Below are 26,868 nucleotides of genomic sequence, written 5' to 3'. Positions count from 1 at the left end.
TCAGACCTGGCCAAGAGCGGAGTGCGCAGGGAGAGCGCGGTGCTGCCCGAGGTCTCCGAGAGGCTTGCCATGGCTGGCCCGCAGCAGCAGCCCCCTTACCTGCACCTGGCTGAGCTGACAGCGTCCCAGTTCCTGGAGATCTGGAAGCACTTTGACGCAGACGGTCAGTAAAGCTCCCAACTTCTGTGCCCATTCGACCCCTGGGGACCTGCGGTGGAGGGGATGGGGCACTGCTGATGCGGGCAGGTGTACCTTTGCCCCAGGGGGTGTTTTGACTGCAGAGCCTGCTGATGCTGGGGTCCTGAGTTTGGGAGACATCCTGCTGCTCTGGTGACAACTGCCAGTAACTTTTCTTCCCTGATATAGATGACAGAGAACCCACCAGCTTTTGCAGCCTCATTCTGGGCTAGTTGGAGCTTTCCCAGAGGCCTGGGCTGGCAAGGCTCTCAGGAGTCCCCTGTGCCATTTGTCTTCCCGTCTTTCTCTTCAAGGTAACGTCCGTGCCTTCAGCTGCTGCAGCCACAGGTCTCAGAAGCCCACTCGTTTCTTTCAAGTTCCCCTTCTGTTGAATACCAGTCTAGCCCCATCACCATCCTGGGGCAAGCTGGAGGATCCTGAAGGGAGACTCTTAGCCTCCCCAGTCCTGTTAGGGAGGAACAGGAACGGAGGATGGTGTTGGAGCCCCGAACACTCCTGGGCATCCCCGGCCCATTCTCCATCCCCCACAGGCATGAGGTCCAACACCCAGCAGCAGTGGGTGTGGTGGGGGCAGGGCTGGTGTGCCTGCCAGCCTGTTCCCTCACAGTGATAATCCTGGTGCTTTTGGCGATTCCATATCTGAGTGGGGGAGGAAGCATGATTTTAAATGCCTCCATTGCCAACCCTCTGCTGTGTGTGGACTGGACATTGACTCACCTAAAAAGTGAGGCCTAGACTGAATGACCCTTGGGCCCCCAGCACTGAGATTCCAATGGTCTATACTCAGGCATCAAGGGAGAACCCCCTTTAGAGTCTCCTGATCTGGCTGGAGACTTTTTCTACACCACTCCAAAAAAATTAAGTGATCTGATAGTCCTCCTCTGAGCTCCTGGCTGGGGTGGGCAACCAGAATGTTCTGGCATCTCAGACCATGGGCAGGGTGGTGACTCAGGGTGTGTATGCCTGGGATTGAGGTGGGGGTGTGGGAGTCAGAGGGGAGGTCAAGTGGTGGCTCGCTCAGTTCTTCCCCCGTCCCTTCCTCACCTTGGCAGGGCAGGGGTAAGGGTGGCTAAACAGAGGTCCTCTGCCCAGAGTGCTCTGGAGAGGCAAGGGTTGTCTGGGGACTCTGATGAGTGAGTTTTGTTCCCCTGGAGCCAACTGAGGAAGCTGGGGGGTGGGCAGAGGGGTGGGCCTGTGGTACACCCGCCCGTCAGGGCCATGATCTGCTCATGAATTAGTGAAGGAGGTGGGTCGGTTGTCAAATCTGTAAAATGGGGCTAAGGAGGGGTTGCATTTCTAATCCCAAGCACATTCCCTAGGGAGGCTTCTGCCAGTTTATCTGCACCAGAGACTTGCATGATTCAAGGAAAGTTACCAAGTGGCCAAGGTTATACCACCGGCCTCCTGCCAGATGAGTCAGCTATAAACAGAGGGCTCCACAGTTCCACTCCCCTATCCTCTTGGGCACAACCCACAGCACTCTCGATAACCATGCAAATCCTTAATGTACCTGAGACTTTGTGCTTTTCAAAACACAAACGCACCTTCTTGAGTTCTGCCCTGTTGAGCCTGCTGGGTCTCCTTGTGTCTCCGTGAGTCTCCTTGTGTCAATAAGGAAGCAGACACAGAAGCGACTTCTCTGAGGTCCTGCAGCGAGGAAGAGGTGGGGCTGGTGACTGGCCAGCACCTCTTCCCCACTCGGGTCTTTGGCCACCTTTCCCCCCTCCCTCTTGCCCTCAGAAGTGTCCCTGACCCAGTCTTGGAAGTGATGGGCAGTTTCTTTAATCCCAGAACAGGGTGCTTGGTGTCACTGGAGCATAGCTAAGCTACAATTAGACTCGAGAGTCTTTCAAGAACCCCCAAACCCATGGTACCTGTGGCTCCCTCCTGCTCCGATGTAAAAGGGGAGCTACATGCTTGCTTCTTGTCCACCAGGCATCCCATTGCCCTCCGTGGTCACCACCTCAGGGCGATCCCAAGGAGAAACTGTGGACCTAACAGAAGGCAGGCAATGAGGATTAAAATGCCTGGGAACACAGAGGTGATTTAGGGAAATGAGGGTACAGCCAAATTGAAATTCCATTAAAGGACCCAGAATTAAGCGGCGGGCCACCTGCTCTGTATCTTCCCTACCTGTCCCCTCTTGAACACCAAAGCCTGCCAGGGAGCTCACCACCTCACCCCCGAGGCATCACTGCCCTGTGTGGGCTGGGCCTCCCTCTTACTAACTCTGGCTTCTGTTTTCGTCTTGGGGCTTCTTCGCAACCCCAAATCCCACTGCTGCTCACAGACCTGAAGTGCTTTGGGAGGCCTGCAAAGGAGAGTCCCAGGAGTTAGTTCACTGGAGCCCAATTAGTCACAACCACCAGGGACAGGGAACCACGCTCCTCCCCCCCGCCCCCCAGAATCCATAGTAAACAGAGACCATCAGACCAGGGGACGCTGGACTCTGAGGCGAGAGGGGCAGGAGCGGAGACTCTGACCCTAACCCAGCCCATTCCTAACCAAGAGGAAGAATCAGCATCCTGGTGACTTTGCTCACAGAGTTCAATTATTTTCAAAGTCATCATTAGCCTTTCAGTGGAGAAAGGAAGGGGCAGATGTTTGAAGAGGGGGAGATTAGGACTCAAAGAGGCAAAGTTCTTTCCCAAGATGACTAAGCAAAGTGGGAGGCGGTGCAGGAATCCTGTCTCCCAGCCCCCTGTACCACAGTGTCAGCCAGGTCATGCATCTGGGGGGTTCCCACATGGACTCTCAAAAGCTGAGGTAGGGAAGACGGTAGCCAAGTGCTCCCTATAACTTCAGTGAGGCTGTGGCTTTTCTGTGTCACCTCCCTGCTCTGAGTGACCCTTAAGTGGCCTTACGTGTCTGAGTCCACTCTACTGTTGTTCCCTGGTCACGTCTTTGTCAGCAACTTTCTTACTCTGCAAGACCCGGGCAGTTGCGGGGTGACCAGCTCCGAGCTCACACTGACCCTCTGCGTGGTTCCTACCACAGGGCCTCTGGGCTGCTATTCTGCTGACCACCAGTAGGGGGGTCCGTGAGGGGCCAAGCTGTGGCCTTAGCCTTTGCCCTTGAGAAGCAACTGAAAGCATAGGAATAAGATGGGTTCCCTCCCAGAGGCCAGCAGACACTCCCAGCACCGTGAAGAAATCCCACTCACTCCAAGAGTCTATCCTACGCAGATACGTTCGCGCATGTGCCGAATTCTATGGGCCAGGAGCTCCCTTACTGAGTGCTTTGGAATACCGAAAACTTGGGGAGAAATGTGCCTCACTAGGGAACGGAAATAAATCATGCTATCTCTACAGGGGAATTTTATGCAACCAATGAAATTCAAGTGGAGCTTTGGTATTGACATGGGAAAATGCCCAAACTCTATTACTAAGATTTAAAAAATTGGAGTATGAACCCATTTTTATTAGTAATGAAGCATGTATGCTGGGAAATATTTGAAAGAGTAGAACATAATAGTGGTTCTCTGTGCAGAGTAGATAAAGTGAAATTAAAAGGCATTTTCTTTTACTTTCTAAGTTAATTGCTGCAGTGTTTGACATTTTTACAAGAGCATGTGTCTCTGGTGTAATCAGCAAAACAAGGAAGATGTAAAAGAAAATAATTTTATGGGCACCTCCCCCTTCCCCAGAAAGATATATATATATATATATATATACACACACCTATCTCCAGGTGTGGGAATCTGCCCGGACTCTCTGGGTGCTTGTCTGCATCCAGATGGCCCTGGTAACACAGGGGGCTTTCAAAGCCTCTCACAGGGACTGAGCCTTATCCCTTAACGGTGTGGGCCCCCAGGACTTTGAAAATTAGTGACAGGATGGACTAGAAGCGGCTGAGGAGAGTGCTGTCCAGTCTCTACTCCTCTCCTGTATATCCAGGGGTATTGACAGAACCATCCTCCAAACCCGCCCACCACCAAGGACACTTCCAGATCCAGTGCCCAGGCAGGCCCTCCCCCAGCTCCAGTCACTGCTAAGTTCCTGGTTTGTTTTTGGGGGGGAAAAGGGGGAAAGAGGGGAAGCTAAACAACAGTGCCTCTCAGAGGTGGAGACAGGCCTGGGCAGCTTGCGTTGGACTAGGAAATGAAGGTTCTTGAAACACTAAAAAGAAGACATGCCCAAACTGGGTTATAAAATATCTGGTATATATTAAGTATTCACACAAATACTACAATGTTTACAATGCAGTATAACTGTGCTATTCATAACATAATTATAGGGCTGATAAAAATGATTGCTTCTTGCACACTGAAGTTGGAGGGCTCTGGTTCGGGGAGGTCAGAACTGCCTGAGAGGAGTTCTTCTAACCCCATCGGGCTAACTCCGTGAGCCAGAGTCTCATCTCGGCATGGTGTCAGGATCGAGGGCACTCTGGGAGCGATCTGCCCCACCTGGGGGAGACCCTAGGAATAAGTCCCGCAGCCACACCCCCACCTTTACCCCCCAAGTCCCTACTTGTTCCATGAACAGTGCCCTTTGGTGTGGAGCGTCTGTGGCCTGCCAGCCCTGTGCTGGGTGCCCGTGCCCCAGCGTCCCAACTCTCTGCGGAGGGTGATTGCACCAGCCAGGCGAGGCAGCTGTATCTGAGAAGAGCTGGGGCCCCCAAGGGAGGCAGCCTCAGGGGCACATTCTCACAAACAAGATGCTTCAGCCCGCCTCAATGCGGCAGCCAACAGCCAGCAATCCCACCCCTGCCTGCTGGCCTTGGTTATTCCCCTCTGGACTCCAGTGGTTTCACTAGCTGAGGCCCATGAGGGGAGGTTTCCAGGGCCAAGGAGACCCTGTGGGGAAACCTCTTCCAATTCCCAAGGGCCAGAATTAATAGAACAGGCAGGAGGCTCTTCAAGAGCAGGGCCTCTCCGGCGCAGCCTGGCGGCCCTCCTGGCCCATTGCGTCATTGTGCCCTCCTTTGCCCAGCCGGTCCCATCTGGGGCCTCTGGCTTCGGCTCTCTCCCCTCCTCTCTGGCTCTCTTCTGTCTCCCCTCCTCTCTCGCCCAATCTGCCCCATCCTTCTGGCCTCGCCCACGCCTGGGAATCAGCCCAGCATTGGGCTGCCAGCTGTCCACAGGTTCAGGGGACCCAGCCCAGCTCCGGAGCAGAGACACCGTTCCAGAAGCAGCTCGGCCCAGAAACACAGATTAAAAGTCAAGTGTCTGAACATCCATCCAGCAGATATTTGCACTGGGACCCCCCCCTCCTCACCCACTAGAAGGGACTGGAAAAGGTGTGTGTGTGTGTGTCTGTGTGTGTGTGCGCGCGCGCGCGTGCGCATGTGTGTCTGACAGAGAGAAACCGAGGAACGTACAGAATGGGACAGAGTCGTCCCTGAGATGAACAGAAGGGAACAAGGCATTAGCTATGACTAAAACTCTCTTTCCCTCCACTCCCCTCTAACGTGGGCTCCACAATGCCGCTGCTTACCTGGCAGAGTCCTAAACACCAGGTGGTTGGGAAGCAGAGAGCTCTTTGCAAGTGGTATGCGTCAGGCGTAGTAATATTAACCCTGGGGTAGAGCCTGAGGAAGCCAATGTCCTGCTGTAAAGGGTGGTATTGGACTGTGTCAGAGGGCGCTCGGGCTGGAGGGCAGAAGGCTGTTTGCCTTTTTGTAAATCAGAACTCCGACAGCCAGCCCAGCGGCCTGGCCTCTTGTGCAGCTTAACGAGGAAGTCGGAAACTGCCTACCTCCCCTCCTCGACTTTCTCTTAACTCTGCATCAACAGAGGAAGATGGACAGGTGAGCACCTCACCAACCAGCATCTAGGCTGTCAGGCCTGAGTCCGCACAGGGCTTGTTAAACCACAGGTGTCTGGGCCTCACTCCCCAAGCTTCCGATTCAGTAGGTCTGAGGTGGGACCCAGAATCTGCACTCTTGCTCCACGGGATAGTTGGCTGGAGCATCGTGCTGATGCTCAGGCATCAACCAACGAATACATAGCGGGTGGAACAATGGATCGATGTTTCTTTCTCTCCCCCTTCCTCTCTCTAAAAAAAAAAAATCAATTAAAAAAAAGAATCTGCATTTATAACAAGCTCCCAGGTGATGCTGACACTGTCAGGCTCAGTGGGGCACTGGTCTAAGCCGCTCAGGTCAACAGAGGTGAGTCCCTTGTCAATACAAGCTCCCCGTAACTGCCTCAGGGCTCACATCAGCCCCAACCTCACCTTGAACGTAAAGCCAAAGACATAGTCTTTCTAAGAAGACAGAAACGTGAGAAAGCAGTAGTTCTCTAACGATCGAGCTCCTCTGTTGTTAAAAGGTAGATTCCGGCTCAGCAGGACGGGGGTGGGACCTGGGATTCTGCGTTTCTAATGACCTTCCAGGTGATTCCAATGCTGCTATTCCACAGACCACACTCTGAAGCATGAGCCCTTGTGCACTAGACCTACTAAATCAGAATCTTCATTTTAATAAGACCCTCAGCTAATCCTTAGACACCTTAAAATTTGAGAGACACTGCTCGAAAGCAGTTCTTACCCCTGGCTGCACATTAGAATCACCTGGAGAGCTTTGCCAGCGTGCCCACGAGAAGTCCTCATCCCATCGAGTAAATCAGAAGCTCTGGGGATGGGCCCAGGCAGCCGCTATTTCAGAAGCTTCCCAGGTGATTCTACTGCCCAGCCGGGACGGGACCAGTACTCGCGACAGCAGTGACTCGGGGACTCTCAGGCCAAAGGGCTTACCACCCTGAATTGACCAGAAGGCCTCAAGAGCACAGATTTTTAAAATGGTGCTTTCCATTGAGATTTTACATTTTCCAGGATGCTTTGGCAACATTACCTTGCGTGGCTCTCACAATGGCCCTATAAATAGGAAGTACATAAATAGTTATGCCCATTTCAGCAAGAAATTGAGGCACAGAGAAAATGACTCGCTCGATGTCACATGCACAGTCACAGATCGGATGGTAGAATTATATACCTCTTGCTCTAGTTCCTCTTTCCTGTTCAAGTCTTAGAAAATCCACGCACACCTGTCTCAGTGAGAAACAAGCAGGCACCTACCCACTGTGGTCAAAACATCCCTCAGTCAAGGCTTCCCGAGTGTTTGTGGTCAGATTAATTGCAAACAAGTGTCGTCTCACTTTAAATTGGGGGACACTGAAGCACGCTGGTGAAGAATGGTAGCAAGAGTAGACTAAGGAAGAAGGGTGCAAGGTCCCTGGCTCCCTCCCACCCAGCCCTCTTCCTCTAAGGGTCATAGAACAGGTTTGATATGGAGGTTAGGAGTGATGGTTACCATGGTAACCACATCTGCCTGCTACCTGTCCATGCGAGATTTGCTTAGTGGCCAGTCACCTCCCTCCCCTCTACTCCCAAGAGGGTCATAGTAAAAGCAAACCACTTGCCCAGTGCTGACGTCCTTCCTGGAAGGAGGTAGGCCAGCCGTCCTCCACTCCAGCCTCGCATAATAGGCGCCATCTGAGTGGTGCGTGGGCAATTGTCCTGAGCGGGGCCAAAGTAGCAAGACCTTTCCCCCTGGTGGTGGAGGAGGCCTTGCGCTTCCGGGCCCTACGGCTCCTGCCTGTCTGTCTAACCCTTGCTTCTCACCTGTGCCTTCGGCCGGTAGATCCACGTCGTTCTCGTTGGGCTGCCTCACCCCAGGAGCCCATTAAATACTCTTGGAAAATAGGCCCTTAACTAGAATGTGGCTATAGCTCCCTCAGCTCCGGCCTCAATGGTAAACTGTTCAGTTCAAAACCATACAGGCTTGTTGAAGTGGGCCGCATCTCTGCCCCTTTGTTGGGGTACACAGCCTCTGGGAATCTCTTGCCCCCGGGCTGCTCAAGCCAGATCGGGAGGGGGCTCTTTGTCCAGCAGCACGATCCCAGCCCCTGGCCCCTCTCGCTGTCTGATTTTCTCCTCCCTCTGCCCAGCAGCTGGGGCTTCTCAGAGAGGCCTCCCCTGTCCACCTGGTCCAAGTAGCCCCTGCAGTCATTTCGGCCACCTCCTTCCTGACAGACTCACACTCACTTGCTGCGGTGCCCACCCAGCCCTGGCTCCCGCCACCTCCGCAGCCTCCACTTCAGGCGCGCTCAGTGCAAGCTCCCAGTGGCCTCTCCAACCCCCGCCTTGGGCTGGGAAGCTGCACCTGGACCCAGAGCTTACCTCAAGCTTTCTGCCTGAGAAATGGGAGGACAGCCAGCTCACTGCAGGGCGTGACCGGGAAGAGACAAAGTACTTGTTCCTCCAACTCAACAATTATCACCAACTAACCGGATGACCTAATGACTCCCCTTTTGCCTAGAAAGCCTCTCCTCTTTCCTCCGCACTCCCTCGCTCCCCAGCTCTGCCTGGCCTCACAGGATATTAGGCACACGTTCGTGAAATTCCAATTCTCCCAAGCTTTGCAGAACATCCTAGAAGAATTATGACCACTCTCTCTTCGGGTGGTGGGGGGATTCAAGCCTCGTTTCCCTAATTACAATCACATCCTTACCCTGCAGGCAAAAATGCATCCTTTCTCTCAAGTGATTCTTTCCATACAGTATTTATTGGGCATCTTCTCCACTAGAGGGCGTCTCTAAGGTTATTTATTCAGAATCTAAACTCTGGGGGGTGGGGGCGGGGTTACCAGGAGAGTCTGGGGAGAACACTTACCCCACTCCTACACCACCCTTGTGTCCCCCTCCATGCACCACCCCCTCCCCGCACAGCTCCAAGCAAGCCAGGGCAAATACTCCTTTATTTTATTTGTTTAGTCTGTAATTCACCTCTGAAGCAAGCTAGGGGTGCCACCCCCCTTTTCTGCTGAAGTTGAAGGTTCTCTATTCTACGTGAGAAACTTGTTCGACTGCTTTGGATCAGATGTGGAGCTTGACTTGAGACCAGTGGTTTCCAGACCTTGCTGTACATGGAAATCACCTGGGGGGCTTTAAAAAAAAAATCACGATGCTTAGTTCATACCCTAAACCAACCACACCAAAATGTCTGGGGGTAGGAGCCAGAATTCACATTTTTTAAAGATCCCAGGAAATTCCAAATCACAGCAAGCAGTCTAGGAACAGTGCCTTAGGCCTGTCTGATTTCCCACCCACAAATGCCTCCTCCCCACCACGCACAGACCAGGGTGCCTTGTCCCTGGATTCAGCTCACTCTGGTCTCTAGATTATTTGTGTTCACTTTAGAACCTAAACAACTTCTCACTACTTAGGTGATCTTGCAGGTAAGACAATGACCTTGGACCTAGTCCTGAAAAGCACTTTTTATCCAGATTCGTTCCCATTTTATATGCAGGGTGTGGTCATTGAACCCAACCTTTATGGTGTACTCATAATGGGTTGGGTGATGGGATTTACATCCAAAATCCCATTAATTAAAATAACTGAGACAGGTTGAATAACTTTCCCAAAGTCCTACAGCTGGTAAGTGCAGCAGAACCAGGGTTTGAATCCGTCTCCACAGACCTCAGCGCCCCTCTGTTCATCGCTCTGCCGGGGTTTGCCTCCCCTGTGCTTAGTCCCTGTGACCCACCCTCTCGGGTGCCCCCATCCCACAGGTGAGATCCCTCCCTGCCTTTCTCTTTTTCACTCTTTCCTTAGTTACACGTTTCCTGGAGCTCCTGAAACAAAGTACCACAACCTGAGTGGCTTAAAACAACAGACATTTATTCTCTCACAGTTCTGGAGGCTGGAAGTCCAAGATCAAGGTGTCAGCAGGATTGGTCCCAGGCTCTGAGGGGCAGTGAATTCTTTCTCCTGCTTCTTGTGGTGGCCAACAATCCGTGGTGTTCCTTAGCTTAGTGATGCTTCCCTCTGATCTCTGCCTCTGTCCTGCTGCCTTCTTCCCAGGGTGTCTGCTCTCACCTGGCCTTCTTATAGGAACGCCAGTCACAGGATTTAAGGCCCACCCTAATCTAGTAGGACCTCATTTTAACTAATTGCACCACAGCAGAAAGCCTATTTCCAAATAAGGTCACATTCTGAGGCTCCAGGTGGACATGGATTTCAGGAATTCATTCAACTCAGTACAATGGAACCTCAGTTCTTGAACTTAATCCGTTTCAGAAGGCTATTTGAGAAGCAATTTGTGTGAAAACCAAATCATACTCCTAGTCTCGTGTTCTCTCCTTTGTCACCTGAGACATGCGTGACCGATCAAACGGGGATCAGCATGAAAGGGCTGCGGGGTGGAGAGCCAAAGTTTTGTTTGACAACAGAGACTTTTTCTGTGAACGACTTGGCTGAGAACTGAGTTGTCCGAGATAAGAGATGTTTGAGAACCAAGGTTTGACTGTGCACCCTTCAACCCCCCAGGAGCCCACATTCTGCTTCTGACCTCATTCAGGTGACTAGAGCTGGCCACCTGCAGATACACCTGGATGCTGATGACCTGCTGTCCTCTGTCACATCTCCAGCTCCTGCTGCTTGCCCAGCTCCCAGCTCCTGCTCACCTCTGGTGCTGGCCCGCCCAGATGCTGGTTCCTCCAGTGTACTCTGACTACTGAATGTGTACCCCAAAGACGCACAGTTTATTAATGTTTTCTTTCTACAGTTGCAAATGCCCGAGGGCAGGATCCGAATCCCTAACAGTCCAGGGCTGGCCAGACACCTGCTTGTCCTCCGCAAAGCCCCACTTCCCCAGCCTCCCCCTGCCCCCCACTATTGGTCTTAACTGTTTAGCTCTGAGGTTAAGTGCTTTTTTTCCATTCGCTATCGTTGCAGGAAATGGCTATATTGAAGGTAAAGAACTAGAAAACTTTTTCCAAGAGCTGGAGAAGGCAAGAAAAGGCTCTGGCATGGTAAGCCCAGCCCCCTCTCCCATTGTTTGGGATTTTCTGTCATCCTGACCATGACTTTGAGCATTGTCAGTCCCGAGTTATGCAGCCCATCAGCAGGCCTGACAGCTCTGGCCTTGACCCTTAGACTTCTTTCATTTGTAAGAATTTTTTAAAATGGATAGACCCTAAAAAGAGAGTACCTTATCTCAGTATCACTGGGTGTCTGGGATTGAGGGGTATGAATGGATGACAGGTTGATGAAGCCCCTCAAAACTGCAAAGCTTTGTGTCTGTGTATTTGTAGGTAAAAAAAATATATTTTTTCCTCGTGAAGAGTCCACTGCCTATCTAAGATGCTCCGAGGGGTCATGACTCAAGTGGATGCTTGGGGGAGTTACAAGTGCTTTTATTCTAGACCAGAGTTCCTCAGCCTCGGCACTATTGACAAGTGAGGCCAAATAATTCTTTGTCATGGTGCCTGCCCTGTGCTTTGGAAGATGATTAGCAGCATCCCTGGCCTCTACACACTAGATGCCAGTAGCGCCTTTCCAAGTTGTAACAATAAAAAAATGTCTCCACACATTGGCAAACATTCCCTGCAGGGGGTGCAGAATTGTCCCCTCCAGAAAAACCACTGTCCTAGACCAACAAAGGTAGGCATCCTCAGCAAGCACCCAGGGGACAATTGAGGATGGCTCTGAACGGGTATGTGAACCAACGGTACTGGCGGCCTCGTGTGCAGAGGTGTCAGACCACCCTTCTTAGCCTGCCTGCAGTGACTTCAAATCGAGTCCCAGCCCCGTAATGGCAGGGAGTTGTTCCCCCATGCCAGCCTGGCGCTGTGGGATTCACTAAAGCCTTTCAGAGGAATGTCTGAAATATTGAAAAGGTGTGGCGATTGGAACCTTGCCTGGTTCTCGACTATAAAGACTCAGACCCACTTCCTCCCCCACCTCCCGAGGGTCTTTTGGGGGTTTCTCTACCCTGCCGCATGTCTGTTGGTCAGTCCGCGGCCTGTTAGCAAGTCTCTGTGCAGCAGTTCAGGTAAATTGAGACCAGCCACAGATCCACTGTTGAGCTCCTGGTTCAAAGCTCAGCCGAGTGCTCCAGTGTGAAGGAGGTCCAGGCAATGGGCATAAGCAATGGAGGTGATTCGTGGGCTTATCAACAGCTCCCCCATCGCCCCTCATTGCTAAGATAATGAAGCCTGGATCACAGAAAACAGAGACTTCTGAGTTTGTGGGGTAGGTGGAGAAGTATGTTTTTATGAAGTGCTTCAGATCTGGAATCCTTCTCTTAGTCATTGCCTGTCTCAGATGGCATCAGGGGTGACTTTCAAGTCTGTCAACTGCAATCTCAACTGATACCCTCTCAACTGACATCATCACAGACTGGTTTCAGTCCTCTCGAGTCCATGAAAGTAGCTGTTACATGGTGGAAAGAAGACTCGCCTAGGAAGCAGGAGCCATGAGTTCACATTCTGGCAGTGCTAACTGGGGAGTTTGGGAGAAGCCACTTCATCTCGGCCTCCATTTCTGTGTAGAGTGGACAGGCTACTCATCTCCCAGGGACTGCTGTAAAAATTAAATAGGATGACCAGATTTATGATAAGAATAATAATGACCTTGGATCATCCTATGCACATTCATAAATGTAAAGCAATAAACATTGATAAACAAATAAATATTGGTAAATCGAGACCAGTTCCAAAGGTGAAAAGCAATAGAAGGAATTTCAAAGAGACACTAAGAATTCACAGAATCCTCCATGGCCCTTTCCTAGGGAAACCACAACCTTCCCCAAAGTCATCAGATAAACGAAGAAGAGGCATCAGCTGCCCACGTAGATTCATCTTTGATTGGGGAAGAGGAAGAGCTCATTAATACAAATAACGAATCGGCAGCACTCCAAACCAAAAGAGGGCTTGAGACCTTCAAGAGAGCCTTACATTGAAAATAGGCAACCACAGGCTAAAGGAACTTCTGAAGTTCTTGGCCTCTCTGGTAGTCACAGTAATCTAGTGGGTGATTTAAATTACTCCTTAGCTGCATGAAGACTTTCTCGTCACAGTCCTCCTGGCATAAAATCACAGTGAAAAATATGGTGGAACTGCCACTTAGTCTTTAAAGCAGAAAATGAGCAGTGCACCTTGCTTTGTTGGACTGCTTAGAACCTGTTGGGGAGGGGACACTGCGTTAAGTTGGGTTTTACTAGAAGCTCCTGCAGTGAAATGTTGGGGCCGCAGCTCTCACATCTGAGTGACTGGAGCCTTGCCCTTCTGATAAGGGCTGCAGTTTAACCCCATCAAAGGCGGGGGTGTGTTTAGTGACATGGTGCCCAGCGTGCCCACATGTGCTGCTCTTCCTCAAAAGTGACGTGACCGAGCCTTGAAGGAGAGACCGCTGGGTTTGGAGGGGCGCCGAAAAGGGAAAGGTGCCTCCCTTGGTCACTCAGGACATTGTCTCAACCTGGTTCTGTGCCTGCGTATCTAGGGTGCAAAATGACCCCCACCACTGCTGCACCGAGATGGGGAGACATCCATGGTTCGCATGGGACCCTGTGGCAAAATCAGCCCCCTTTCCCTTTCCACAGGTGTCAAAGAGTGACAACTTGGGGGAGAAGATGAAGGCGTTCATGCAGAAGTATGACAAGAACTCGGACGGGAAAATCGAGATGGCAGAGGTGAGTCCTGCTCTCCTGGCTAAGCGCTGCGTGGGAAGGGCCATGCCTCCTGAGCCTCCTCTGTGCATAGGCCTTCGTCCAGGATCTAAACGAGGTGGTGGTCTTAAATCCCACCCCTGCCCTCAGCACTTAGGCTCGGCAAAGGGGGCTTTTCTGTGTCTCACAGGAAGGAGCAACAAACGTTGGCCTAAGACAGGGATGAAGACCGAAATGCTCTCGGGGTCCCACAGGTGCTATAAATATGTGACATGCCCGGCTTAAGACAGAGGGAGGGTGCAGCCTGGGCACAGGAGAGTTCACGCCCCACCCGAAGGCATCCAAAGGCAACATTTTTAGAAATGCAAAATTTTGTAACACACGGGTAAGCAAAAGTAGGTTAAATTACCAGCCATCGTTACCTAAAAATTAAGTCATAGGTAAGGATATGAAATAATACTACTAGTAATAAGAAATAAAACAAATACAATAATTAATAAATCATAATACAAGAATAAACGGTTTCACATGACTGTAAACCTTTTGCCCCACCCCTGTATATATATCATATATAGCATGTATAATTTATATATCATATGGATACATTCATATATAAATAGCTTTATACATACTGTTAAAAGGTAAATTGAGGCATATTAAAAATTTAAGAGTTTTTTGAGCAAAAATCTATTGGAATTGGGCAGTGCCAAACTGGAAATGATTAGGAACAAACACTCCACCAACAAGAGCTCAGGGAGAGACTTACAGAGAAGAGGCCGAAGCAAAGCAAGGAAATTATCTGATTGGCTATAGCGCAAATGCTTGTTATTTGGGAAAGTCTGGTTGGCTGTTTTGGCTGTTTGTTTAGTTTTTGGTTTGCTTTCATGGACCACTAAGGCAGTAAGGCCACTTCAGTCTATCCTTGTTTATTTAAGAGTTTAGACCCCCCACACACAAACACTCACATGTACACATATTCACATGCCTGAGTGTGTAGGTCCAACCAAACACCGCCAGCACTCAGTCTGCGACCAGTGGTCAAAGGGTCAAGAGTGATGTTGGTGGCACAGGAATGAGGGCAGAGCTACGCCCCACATGGGCTGGGTGGGATGCTGCCTTAGTCGGTGCCCTGGCAGCAGAGATTCCAGCGATGGCAGAGATCCGAGTGGATGGGATTTGTTGAGGGGGAACCCCCAAGAGAAAGGAAGAGAGGGCAGTAGGAAGGGCTGAGGAAGGAGCCCAGTCTTGGCCGGCTCTCACGTGGAGCTCTGCAGCATGGACTGAGCCACAGAGTTGGCCCCATTTGAGGCAAGGGGTGGGGTGGTCCTTTGTACCCCTGTGTGCATCAGTTAATACAGGCTTCCCCTGTCCCCAGGTGCGGGTCGGATGGGAGGATGGCTGTGGTGGCCCTTGTTTGGTGGAAGGCAGTTCTGCAGGGGGCAGCAGTGAGCCATTAAAGGTCATCCTTCACAGCCGCTGGGGGATGGCCCAGCAGCCTAGTTAAAGGGGATTTGGAAGGGCATGGAGAGTATCCATTATAGATGCCTAGGCCGCGAGTCTCAGAAAATCCTGACACAGACGGACTTAAACCAGGGGTCAGCAGACTTTTTCTGTGAAGATTTTCTGGAGTCCAGATTTTGATAAATGTTTTGGGTTTGTGGGCCATACGGTCTCTGTCACGACTCTTCAACTCTGCCATTGTGGCACAAAAGCAGCCAGACAGTATGTAAATGAACAGACAGGGCCATGTGCCAGTGCAAGCTCACTCACGGATTTGGGCCATGAGCCATAATTTACCTACTCCTGGCTTGAACTGAGAGGCTCCTAATGAGAAAGGTCATGGGCAGGGCTGACTCCAGGTGAAGGAGGCTAATGTCCAGCTCTGCTTCCCTGCAGTTCTCTTGCTTCTTTCTGTTCTGTGACCCTAAAGCGTCATCCTTAGGCTGGAAGCAAGCTGGCTACAGCAGTTCCAGGCATCACATCCACAACCAGATACAGAAAAGGCTCATCTCATTTGGTCCCTTGTGAGAGCGAGGAAACCTTTCCCAGGAGTACCCTCAGCAGACGTCCCCTCACATTTCATTAGCCAGGACTAGGTCACATGCCTACCACCCATAAACCAATCACTGGCAAGGGAAGTAAGGTTAGCACTTTTAGCTGAAACTAATCAGGATTTGCCTGTGACCAGGGATGCTGGAAGCAGGGGACGGGGAAGACCCGTTGGGTGGGCAGCCAACAGGTTTTGTTGCACAAGAGTACTTACATTGTTTTTTGCCAAAATAACTTGGTGCTGTTTCTTCCCTTAATTACGTGTGTTTCAAACATCAGAGTGCTTGCATTTGTTAAAAGTCAGATTTGTTGAGGAATAATTTACATACAACAAACTGCACTGATTGAATCAATTTGAAGTGTAAAAATTCCATGATTTCACCCAGTTGTAGACAGCTATATAATCTCCACCAAATTAAGATTCAGCATTTTTTTACCACCCCGCCCCCCCCCCCCCCCACAAAGTTTCCTTCACCTGGTGCAGACCATTCTGTGCTAGCAACCACCAATCACAGATTAGTTTGAATGTTTCAGGAAGTTGTTTATATGGAATAATCTATTAAGTATGCTTTCAAGTCTGGGTACTTGGCACCACTTTCTGTCCCCCCAGCTGAGGCTACCCTGAGGCTTGGGGTGACAAAGATGCTCTCAGGAAGGAAGCAGAATGCGACTCCCACACTGCCTTGCCGCTGGCCATTCTCCATCCTTCCTACAGGGAAAGCTGCTCTGCCCTGCCTCCCCCCTCCAGGACCTCCCTAACGCTACTGTTGCTCTCTGATCCCCACAGCTGGCGCAGATCCTGCCCACCGAGGAGAACTTCCTTCTGTGCTTCAGGCAGCACGTGGGCTCCAGCGCCGAGTTCATGGAGGTGAGGCTAAGACACTGCCCTTCCCCTGTGTTCAGAGCCAGGCCCACCCGAATGCCTGGTCCCTGGGAGACGCTAAACCCCTTAGAGCTCTGCTACTCAAGGTGTGGTCCGTGCACCAGCAGCATCAGGATCACTGCCACCTGGGTGCTTGTTAGAGATGCAGAGCCCCCAACCCACTGAATCAGAATCTACAGTTTAACAAGACCCCATGCGATGTGTGGGTACATTAAAGGGTGGGGAATAAGGTGAGAAGCAAGCCTAGGTCAAGTTCATTTGGGAAATGCTATGTGAACACTCTCTCTGCCCTTTGGAGATTGGTCACAGACATTTGCATAGCATGGGCTCCCAATCCTGCAGTAGAGAGACCTGTTTCGCTTGGTTTGGCTCTACGATCACCCACACTTTCTCCTCACTCAGTACCATCAGTATCCCTCAAGCACCCCGAGTTCCAAGGAGCAGGCTTGGGAAGGATGGATTTATGCACCATCCTAAAACTGGAAAAGCCCAGTGAGAATCCCAGTTTCCAGTATCTTCCAAGTTTTATCTTTGAATCTGGCCTGTGCTTTGTTGCCCCCCCTCTCCACCCCCTGCCCCGCTTTTAAATGGGCATTGCTGCTTTGGCAATAGAAATTCTCTAGATCGCGTGAAAGAGAGCATCCAAATTCAAATGTCTTTCGACTGATATTCAACCAATAGGTTGAACCACGTGAAATTGCTGATATTTAACCATTTTTTACTTACAAAAATTGGAAATTCCACATGGCTCAGCAAACCACCGATCAGTTATGTTGTTGTGCTCTTTCTCTGGGGCTCTGCACCCCAGCCATTCAAGGTGTGTGTCCCTCAGAGTGACATTCGACCCACACCCCCCACACTGCCTGCTGGGATAAACGAGAGCCGGCCTTCAGCTTCACTTGAGTTGCCATTCATCACGTTAAATATATTTCCAGCCGCCAGTAACCCCCTCACTGTGAGTCACTGCCTGAAACCACGAGAGAGCTGGTCCCGAAACCCACACGCAGTGAGTTCTCCACATATGGATAGAAAGTCAGTGAGAAATAACCTATTCTCAGGGCTGAAGAGTCATTTGTTAAGTGGCAGCTTGCCTGAGCATCAGATAAGGATTTAATTTTATGGTGCTTTAAAGGATTTTCTCCAGTTTTTTCAAGATGGCAAAATTCCATAAACTGGTCGTTGACATTCTGGATTCTGTCCTTAGTCCTTCTCTTGCCTCTCTAGGGGGAAACTCTGCATATACCTTAAATTTGTCAGGGTGCTGCTTTTGTGGGAGCAATTTTTTCCGTCTGTAGAAAAGGAGCGTTCTGTCTGACCGCCCCTTTCCTGATGGGGACACAGCCAAAGGTGGCCTCAATTCCGCCTCTGGTCTGGAAAAGGGGGATGGTGATAGCTTACAGGGGGCAGAGACGCTTAAAGGGGAGGGGAAAAAACCCTCTAACTCACTCCTTCAGAAGCAGTGGTTTCTGTATAGTTTACTCCATATTCATACCTGCCTTAGTCTTTTAAGTCCCAGCATAACAGCTGAGCCAACAGCCGCCCCCCTCAAGTTTCCTGGGACCCCATAACCCTACACTACCATCCCCTCTTGGGCTTGTCCATTCGTTCCATTTTTATCAGCTGGAAACACGAAATGGTCCCTCGGTGGCCCTGAAAGGCTGTGCTGTCAGATAGCTGCTGTCCGCTGCTCAGCACAACATTTTAATTTCTAATTTTAGCGTGACCTGGGGATTTCTTTGAGATTTCACAAAGCCCAGGCCTCTTGAACTCTTTTCCTTGAATGGGAAGAGAATAATGACCCGCTGATGGATGAACACAAAGTGCTGGAGAGGGAGACAAGTGAAGGTGGGAACACCAGGGTGGGGGGTGTGGATGGGGAAGGAGGCAGGAAGGGAGAGGAAAGGTTAGGTCAGACCTACTGGGATGATCTCACTCCCAAAAGCAGCCACGTGCTTTGCTCTGTGAGAAGACTGGGCTCCCTTCAGATTTCCCTCCTTTTAGGCAATTTAGGGGCTCTCTGCCTTTTTCCCCGTCAGGTGACCTAGTCTTGGAAGTCACCCACAGTCATATCTGCCACACTGGATTCATTAGAGCCCAGTCAGTAAGTCCAGCCCACGCTCAAGGAGGGGGACTCAGGCCGCACCTTTGGAAGGGAGATGAAGACTGGGTGGATGTTTTAAAGCTACAACCACCAATTTTTCTTGTTGCGCCAGCTCAGATGGCCAGCACAGAGAGGAAGGAGGTGGTCAGTCCTGTGTCACCTGCTGAAGCTCTGCTTCTCTCTGTCCCCCAGATGCTGTGGTCAGCAGGCAGTGCCCTGGTTCCTCACAGCGACCCAGCATGTGCACCCAATAACTGGGACTCAGATAGGAGCCCAGAACCAGTCTGGGACGGGATGCAGGGAGGCACCCATCATCCAGAGCTAGGTCACATGCCTGCCTCTGAACACACGGTCACCCCCTCAGGAACCATATGGATTGAGCATGGGAAAGGGGTGGTTTCCTAGAAGGAAGGAAGGAACGGAGGGAGGGAGGGAGGGAAGAAGAAAGGAAGGAAAGAAAGAAGAGAAAGAAAAAGAAAAAACAGGATACTTTTTATCAGAAAGGTGGGGGTGGCCTTGGGGTAGCCTAACAAACCGGTGACACTACCAACTCTTCCACCATGGACACAGCAGCCACGTGCATCGTGCTGGAGGCACGGAGGAGGAGCACAGTAAAGAGCAACCAAAGCCTGTTTCTGCCCCTTCCAGAGGGTTCTTACCCTTGCTCCCCACCCAGAAAATCAGAAACTTCCACAGCAGTAACAGGACACCCCATACAGTCGGCAAAATGAATTCTGCCAGGTCCTAGTGTAGCCTTGGTAGAAGCTGCTAACCTTCGAAACTGTAACCCTGGTGAGAGGATGATCCAAAAAGAGAACCAGACCTTTAGACAGTTAAGAGTGGGGAGACCTTGTCCCCACAGTCCTCCTTCTCTATGCGACCTTGGCCGAGACACCTGCCCTCATTTCTTCACCAGCGACATGGCAGGCATGGGCCCAGACCACTCTCCGCCTCACCCTGCTCCCCGCTCCCACACTGTAGTAGTCTCGAATATGAAGACTTGCCTGGGTCCGTTAGAGGGGAATGGAGGGAGGCTCACAGAGGTCAGGGGGTCTTTGCAAATAGGGTGGCATTCCCATTGCAGGCTTGGCGGAAGTATGACACAGACAGAAGTGGCTACATTGAAGCCAATGAGCTCAAGGTAGGGTGGGCCTTGGGGGAGGGCACGGAGGGTGTGGAGAACGGGACTGGGGCGGGAGTGGTGGTGCTTTTTGGAACCTGGGGAAGGAGGAGACATTGGGTGAGGAACTTGGGTTCTGGTCGATGCAGGAAGACTCAGGTCTGGCTCCGGGCAGCCGAGTGAAATCAGTAACATGGAACTGTAGGGCCGCAGAGTTCAACCAAACCCCACTCCTCTCTGCACACAGTACCCGGGACAGGCGTCTTCAAGGCAATCCCAGCAGTTGGCCTCTGGCTTGTACATCTACCGCTGTGCTCCTCTGGGGCCAGCGACACCCAGGCACTGCTTAGCCCTGCGTCCTGGGCTCTCTGAGGAGCCAGAGCCAGAGTGAGCCTTTCCTATGGGGTGAGGCCGCCTCCAGGAGCCACCTGCAGGCCTCCAAGGTCACTCCACAAGCGTAAAAGGGTTAGGGAATTATGAGGGATGTAAACTACATGAATGCACGAACAACTAAGTGAATGAGGGACTGAGGAGGCAGGAGCTCTGAAGACACCTTTTGTATTCCAGGGGTTCCTGTCTGATCTGCTGAAGAAGGCCAACCGGCCATATGATGAACCCAAGCTCCAAGAGTACACCCAAACCATAGTGAGTGGGCAGTGTCCCTCCTCCCCAAGGGCACTGGGCTTGGGGCCCCAAGCCAGTGGGATTCTGGTTTGCAGGGTCTTTTGCTGGCTGGTTCTTCAGGCCCGGGTGAAGTGACTCCTAGGGGCAGCTGGCAAAAGGGAATGTAGCTCATGGCCCCACACAGACTCCCTCTGAGGTAGTCACTGAGACCAGGAGCATTTGTTTCCATGACAACCTCTGCAGCACTGGAGAGGATAAACCTGGAGAGGGTGGGCCTCTGGGGCTGGCCTACTCTCTTCGGCAGCCTTCTCCCTGAGGGGAGGAGAGAGGAACAGTGACTGAGTCCCTTTTGTCTCCTCAGGGACCGATTGGGACCAGGCTGGTCCCTGGTCTGCAGGTGACCTCGGTGGAGGCATGAGCATGCTCCACCCCCCTTCTCCCCTCTCCAGTAGAAGGGGACGGCAGAGCGAGGTCCCACAGGAGAGAAGGGCAAAGCAAATAACCCAAAACACCTCTTTCTGTCCCCGACAGCTACGGATGTTTGACTTGAATGGCGATGGCAAACTGGGCCTCTCAGAGATGTCCCGGTACGTGCCTGCCCTCGACCCCGGTGTCCTATGCTACTATCCCTAACGCCCAGCAGTGGGAAAGGTCAGGTCTCCTGAAGCTCAAAATGAAGCCGGGTAGAATCATGAAGGTCAACACCTCAGGGTGTCTGTCTCCCTCTTTTTAGAACTTCCCACTAACTCCAGCTTCTTAAGTGCTCAGAGATGGTTTCCGTAACTCCAGGCTCTGCTTCTGCATCCCCCCAGGTGCGAGTCATTCAGCTCTGCTCTGCCTCCTAATCTCTGCTCTCACATTTTCTTCCAGACTCTTGCCTGTACAGGAAAACTTCTTACTTAAATTTCAGGTAAAAGAGCCACTTCGCTTTCCTTGGTTCCTCCCTTCTTCTCATCACTCTGAGCTTCACCTTCCACCCGCCTGCCCTGCATTACACACACACACTCACACTCACACGGCGCTTTTACTTCTCTCTTTAATGCCTTGGGCCTTCCAGGGCATGAAGCTGACCTCAGAGGAGTTCAACGCCATCTTCACATTTTACGACAAGGTAAGAGGGCTGGCGGTGAGTGATAGAAGCGCAGGAGGCCCCATCACCAGGGTGGCCCCCCAGCTGGAATGGCTCCACTCTGTCCTTAGGAATAGATGAGCCGTCGGGGCACCTTGGGCCAAGGGACAGGAAAGGGACAATATTCCTGTCCCTTTTGATTCCTTGCGTGAGAAGATAAGTGTCATCTCAATCCATGGCCTGTGGGACCCAAGGTTTTGGTTCCTTAAAACTACAGGACAAAATAGTTCATGGTAGAAAGTTCTGCTCAGAGCTGGTGTGATTCGGTTGTTGGTGGGGCCGCAGGGAGGGGGTGCTCGGGACTGCTTTCTGGCTGTCAGGTCACCACGCCAGCTGTTTCTCTAGGACACTGGGAATGAGAGGGTACCACCCTTCTCCCCTCCCCTAGCTGTCCCCTGCCCGTGTGACTCCAGTGCTCTTCCTTATAACTGAAGGGTTGGTGGTAAGCTTCAGATAGCCCCTGCGTTCATCCTGACAGTTTAGTACAGGATGGGACACTCAGCTTGCTAAATGCTTCCCGAACTGCACTTGCATTTTTAATGCAAATGAGAACACCAGAATGAAAGGCTACCAAACGCTGGCCCGAACTGTCTCATTCCTGCATTGACTGGTGAGGTCAGGAGGGACCTGTTATTTGGCACCACCCCATCTAAACACCTCCTTCAGCCCCGAGTAAAGGGGAGGTTAGAATGAGTGGGTGGGAAAGCAGGAGGCAAAGTCAGCGGTTGTGGGGCCCGAGTGCTAGCTCTGCGCTGACTCTCTGCACCCCACCACCAGGACGGAAGTGGCTACATTGATGAGAATGAGCTGGACGCCCTCCTGAAGGACCTGTATGAGAAAAACAAGAAGGTGAGCGACTGGGCACAGGGGCCTGGGGTGACGGGGCAGCAGGGTGCTTCTGCGGGAGGGGTGGAAAGGAGTGCTGTGGGGTGCCCCTCACTCCCCTCTGATCGGCCACACAAAGCATTGTTACGGTTGGATGGCTTGTGTTTCTTTTGACATTTAATTGCGATATAATACACACAACACAGTTCACTACCCGGACCCTATTTCAGTGTACGGTTTAGTGCTATCGAATGCATTTACTGTGTTGCGCGACCATCCAGAACTCTTTTCGTCTTGCAAAGCTGGAACTCTGTACTCACTCAACAGCTCCCCAGCCCCTGGCCACCACCATTCTACCTCCTGTCTCTATAAATCTGACAACTCTAGGGACCTCACGTAGGTAGAATCATATTTGTTTTCTTGTTTTTTGGTGTTTTTGTGACTGGCTCATTTCACTTAGCGTAACACCCTCAGGGTTCATCGGTGTAGAATGTGCCAGGACTCCCTTCCTTTTGAAGGTTGGGTAATATGCCACTGTGTGTCAGAACCACATTTGGTTTGTCCACTCCTCGAAGGACGGCACCCAGGTTGCTCCCACCTATCGGCTGTTGTGAATGATGCTATGACCAGGCAAGGGCAGGCTGGACTGGCCCAGTTCAAGGAAGTATCAGCCGCACTGCCAAAAATAAAAATAAAAATACTTTTTTTTGTAGAAGGGGAGATTTTGGAGAGTAGAGCCCAGTGGGAGATGAAGGTATTTTGAATCAATTCGCTATAGAATCTGGAGTTGGGCAAGGAGCTAACAGGAGCCACGGAAGCGTTTGCTCCCATCAAAGAGAAGGCAGAGACTGAACTCCTTTACTTTGCCTGGCCTGTTGCCGAAGAGACAGACCCCAGGAGGCTCCATGAGCTCAGCGCCGTGCCCGGAGGGGAGGGGTCAGGTGGGACAAGAACCAGAGGCCAGTCCTTGCAGCTGTCCATCTTCACCTCCTAGAAAATGTCTTCCTGTGAGCAAAGCCTTTGCTGCTTTCTTTAATTAGGAAACGAACACTCTAATATCTTACACTGTCTGACCGCCTCGGCTGCCAGGCATGAGCTAAATTTAGTGCTCGATTTCAGGGGGGGAAGATTCATTGCTGCCTGTGAGCCTGTCTCCCTTTCTGATTGCTTTCTGACCTCTTTATCTTTATCCTGAATATTGTCCTTCATTTCCTTCATCCTGCATTTATTTTTTTCCTTGATGTTACCTACAATTACTTTTTGAAAGAAGAAAATATTTTTCCTAGGAAGAAGAAAGTACTCGCCAAGTGATTGAAACTTTTTCCTGGCACCAAATTCTAGGAGAAAATTATGTATGCACTTTTATGTACCCAAGGACAGTTGGGCATCACAATGGAAAATATCTGTAACTGTAACCGTATTAATGAGGCAAATTATTCTCCATATGGCCCTGCCTTATGCCCGTGGTGGATGGACCCTGAAGGCATGCATTAATTCTCTGGAGTGACCGGAATTTCCTGGTCATCCCTGACTAGACTCTTTCTTACCACCAAAGACAACTCATACGGCTGCACAGGTTCACTTGAGATGTGGAGACAAAGAAAGAACCCTGTGTTGAAGGTTAGAAAACAAGGGTATCCATAAAGTTGCTTACCTAGGAGCCTTCCACCTGTAGCCAGCTTCAGCTTTGGCATTTGAGGATCCAGAGACTGCATCTGTGGAGTGAGCGAGCTGCGTGACTGTAAATAACAGCACCTGAGTTGAGGAGGGAGCCGTTATTTCTGGGGAACCCACAAGGCAGAGATGCACACTCCATTTTGATGGTGCGTGAACTGTAATCTATTTTCTGAGGAGAATAATGGTGGAGGCTCCTGAGGGATAGGCTGATGGGGTCAAATTTCAATATTTCTTAGCACGCCTAAGGCAATTGCAACTCATGAAAGGCCTCCCCAGCTTCCAGCAGCTTTTAGACATAGGAAGCAAGCAGCCTCTCCCTGGATGCTGCTGCCTCCTGATGCCACACTAGAGTGGAGGTCTTCTAAGCTGGGAGTTAGTATTTGAGGTCTCTTCCCTGGTTCCTGATCAGGCACACCTCAGTGTTATGAGTTAGGTGACATTTCCAGGGACTTTACAACTTTAGGGAAGATGTCCCCCAAAGCTGGCGATGCTTGCAAAGTGTATTTGGGTCGGGTGGTGGCACAAAACTAGGAATCAGTGACACGAGGGGATATCCTGAAACAATGCCAAAAGAGACTACCTTTGAGCACTGAAAAAGAGGTGACTGAGGACAGGTGAGCCAGGTAAAGAGAGAGAATTCAGGGCTCGGGACTAAGGATATTTATGGCTGTGAGTGGGTCCAATCCTTTAGCACATGCCTTAGTCTTTATACCTGTTTTCTCATTAGCAGAATGGGGATAATGACCCATCTGCTGGAAGGAGAATTATTTAAAAAAAAAAAGAAAAAAACGTGTGGACATTTGCAATATAAAAGAAGGAGGAGGAGGAAGGAAAGGTGTGAGGGGAGAGGAAGGAAGGAAGGAAGATAGGGAGGAAAGAAAGAAAGGAAAAAAGACAGTTGTTTAAGTGATTTTTTCGATGTTGGTGATGACTTTGCTATATTTCAGACCCATTGGTTATTTGCATACAAAGCAATTCCTATGAAGCAAGTACAGGCGCATCTCTGAGATATTGCTGGTACAGTACCAGACCACCACAAAAAAGCAAGCAGCTCAATGAAGTGACTCATAGCATTTTTGCTGGTGGAGCCTTGCCTTCAATTTGTAAAAACAAAGAAAAAGCACATCTGGAAGCACAGCAAAGCAAAGCACGATAAAGCGAGGTGTGCCTGTATTCACCTTAAGACATAGCAAGTGTTGGTGTGCTGTTTAATGCTGGCATTAACAAGTAATGGAGCAAATGCTCCATTTCCTCTGAGACTACGGGCATATGTTCACAGGCCACCCGTCTTACTGGCCTCCGAAGGCCTCAAGAAGCCAGTGAACAGGAAGTAGGCTGCTGAGCTCTCCTGCTGGAGCAGACAGGAGTTACAATCTTTGTTTGAATGGGTGAGGCTTAGGGAGGTCTGGTCCAGGGGCCTGGAGACAAGACCAGGGAGCTTCCTTGGCATTCTCTTCCTCACCTGCAGACACAGACTGAGTAAATGGAGGCCTCATGAGGTGGAGGAATTTCTAGAAATTTGTCTAGATAATGGCCGTCATCACAATAGCTGCCGTTTTTCTGGAAGGCATGCGCTGCATCGGGCACCAAGCTAAGTGGCATTTCCATACATTCCCTCATCTGACCATCATAACCACTTGGTGCGGCAAGCACCATTAGTGTGCCCATTTTACAGGTGAGGTGGCTGAGACTCAAGTTGAACACTTTCCCCAAAGCAATACAGTCAGTGAGTGAAAGGGTTTTAACCCTCTTTCTGATTCCAAACCCCTTGCTTTGTATGCCTCTAAGCCACTTGCACTGTGATGGGATAAGAGAAAGTTTCCATCGGGTGTGCTTGTGAATGAGCCGGTGGGCCATTTGGGTGGTGCCCCCACGGAGCCTGCTCTCACCCTCTCTCTCTGTCTCCTAGGAAACAAACATCCAAGAGCTCACCAACTACAAAAAGAGTGTCATGTCCTTGGCCGAGGCGGGGAAGCTCTACCGCAAGGACCTGGAGATTGTCCTCTGCAGCGAGCCCCCCATGTAAAGGGGGAACAGGGACTGCTTCTCCACCTCCCCCAAACCCTGCCCACGCTGCCCTGACACTTCTACCTAGACCAGGAGATCATGAGCGCTCCTCCCCCACCCCCCACCCCTGCAACCTGCACACACCAGCCTGCAGAGCCGGAAAAGAGAGATGGAGGATGGGTTGCTGACAGGCCTCCTGGGGCCCCCCTCCAGCCCAACCCTGACCTGACCAGCACACCACTCTGCCTGCAGTGGGGCACCAGCCAACCGCATGGAAGGTGGGCAGGGCACGGGTGGAAGTTCCTTGATTCTTTTCTCTGTGATGCATGAGCTCATTTTGCTGTATGATTTAGGCTTCTACGTCCAACAGAGTGGACCCTTCCCTCCTGCTCCTCTCCGCCCCTCCCCCATGCCACCACCCACCCCAAACTTCCAAGTTCCATCTGCCACCTTGCTAATGGTATAGCTGTCTTCTCAGAGTTCCTGTCTGTGGAGGGCACCAGCCCTTTCCTTGTCTTCTTGACTCAGCATGCTCCTTTTCTCTTTGGGTTTCTTGTCTTCTTGTTTACCAAAGAAGAGTTTACAGACAATAAAATGAAAATGTCCTGCTGTGGAAGCTCACCCCGTTCTGGTCACGTGGTCAACTTCTCTCTGCAGCCAGCATCTCCGCTTGACCCATGTCCTCATGTGGGTGGGGAAGGGCATCAGAACCCCCAACAGAGGCATAAGCACTAGAGGCAGGGTGTAGGACCCTGGGACTCGGGTTCACTCCGGAGTCACTTTTTTGCTCCATGTTTGTTTCTGCAGCTCCGGTATTGTGCTAAGCAGTTTACCTGAGGTGTTTCTCTTAATCATGTGAGAGAA

The 26,868-nt window shown here is 51.0% G+C and overlaps 1 protein-coding gene and 1 long non-coding RNA gene across 2 annotated transcripts; one reads left to right on the top strand and one right to left on the bottom strand.

Annotated features, from left to right (window-relative positions):
* CALB2 (calbindin 2) lies at positions 1-26,623 on the top strand. The gene is made up of 11 exons (XM_024555918.3): positions 1-163; positions 10,877-10,953; positions 13,524-13,613; positions 16,426-16,506; positions 19,707-19,763; positions 20,310-20,387; positions 20,898-20,953; positions 21,237-21,276; positions 21,424-21,477; positions 22,273-22,344; positions 25,907-26,623. The coding sequence occupies exons 1-11, from the start codon at positions 70-72 to the stop codon at positions 26,021-26,023; spliced, it is 816 nt and encodes a 271-aa protein (XP_024411686.1). The 5' UTR covers positions 1-69; the 3' UTR covers positions 26,024-26,623.
* Positions 158-10,065, bottom strand: LOC128779728 (uncharacterized). Its single transcript, XR_008425813.1, has 4 exons — positions 9,832-10,065; positions 2,073-2,192; positions 1,743-1,845; positions 158-643 (listed from the first exon to the last, which is right to left on the bottom strand). It is a non-coding gene; the product is annotated as an uncharacterized lncRNA (long non-coding RNA).
* Positions 26,624-26,868: the final 245 nt, after the last annotated feature.

The sequence above is a fragment of the Desmodus rotundus genome, chromosome 12, assembly GCF_022682495.2.
Source record: "Desmodus rotundus isolate HL8 chromosome 12, HLdesRot8A.1, whole genome shotgun sequence".
Classification (NCBI taxonomy): domain Eukaryota; kingdom Metazoa; phylum Chordata; class Mammalia; order Chiroptera; family Phyllostomidae; genus Desmodus; species Desmodus rotundus.
The sequence above is the reverse complement of the archived record's forward strand: the minus strand, read 5'-3'. Positions and strand labels throughout refer to the sequence as shown.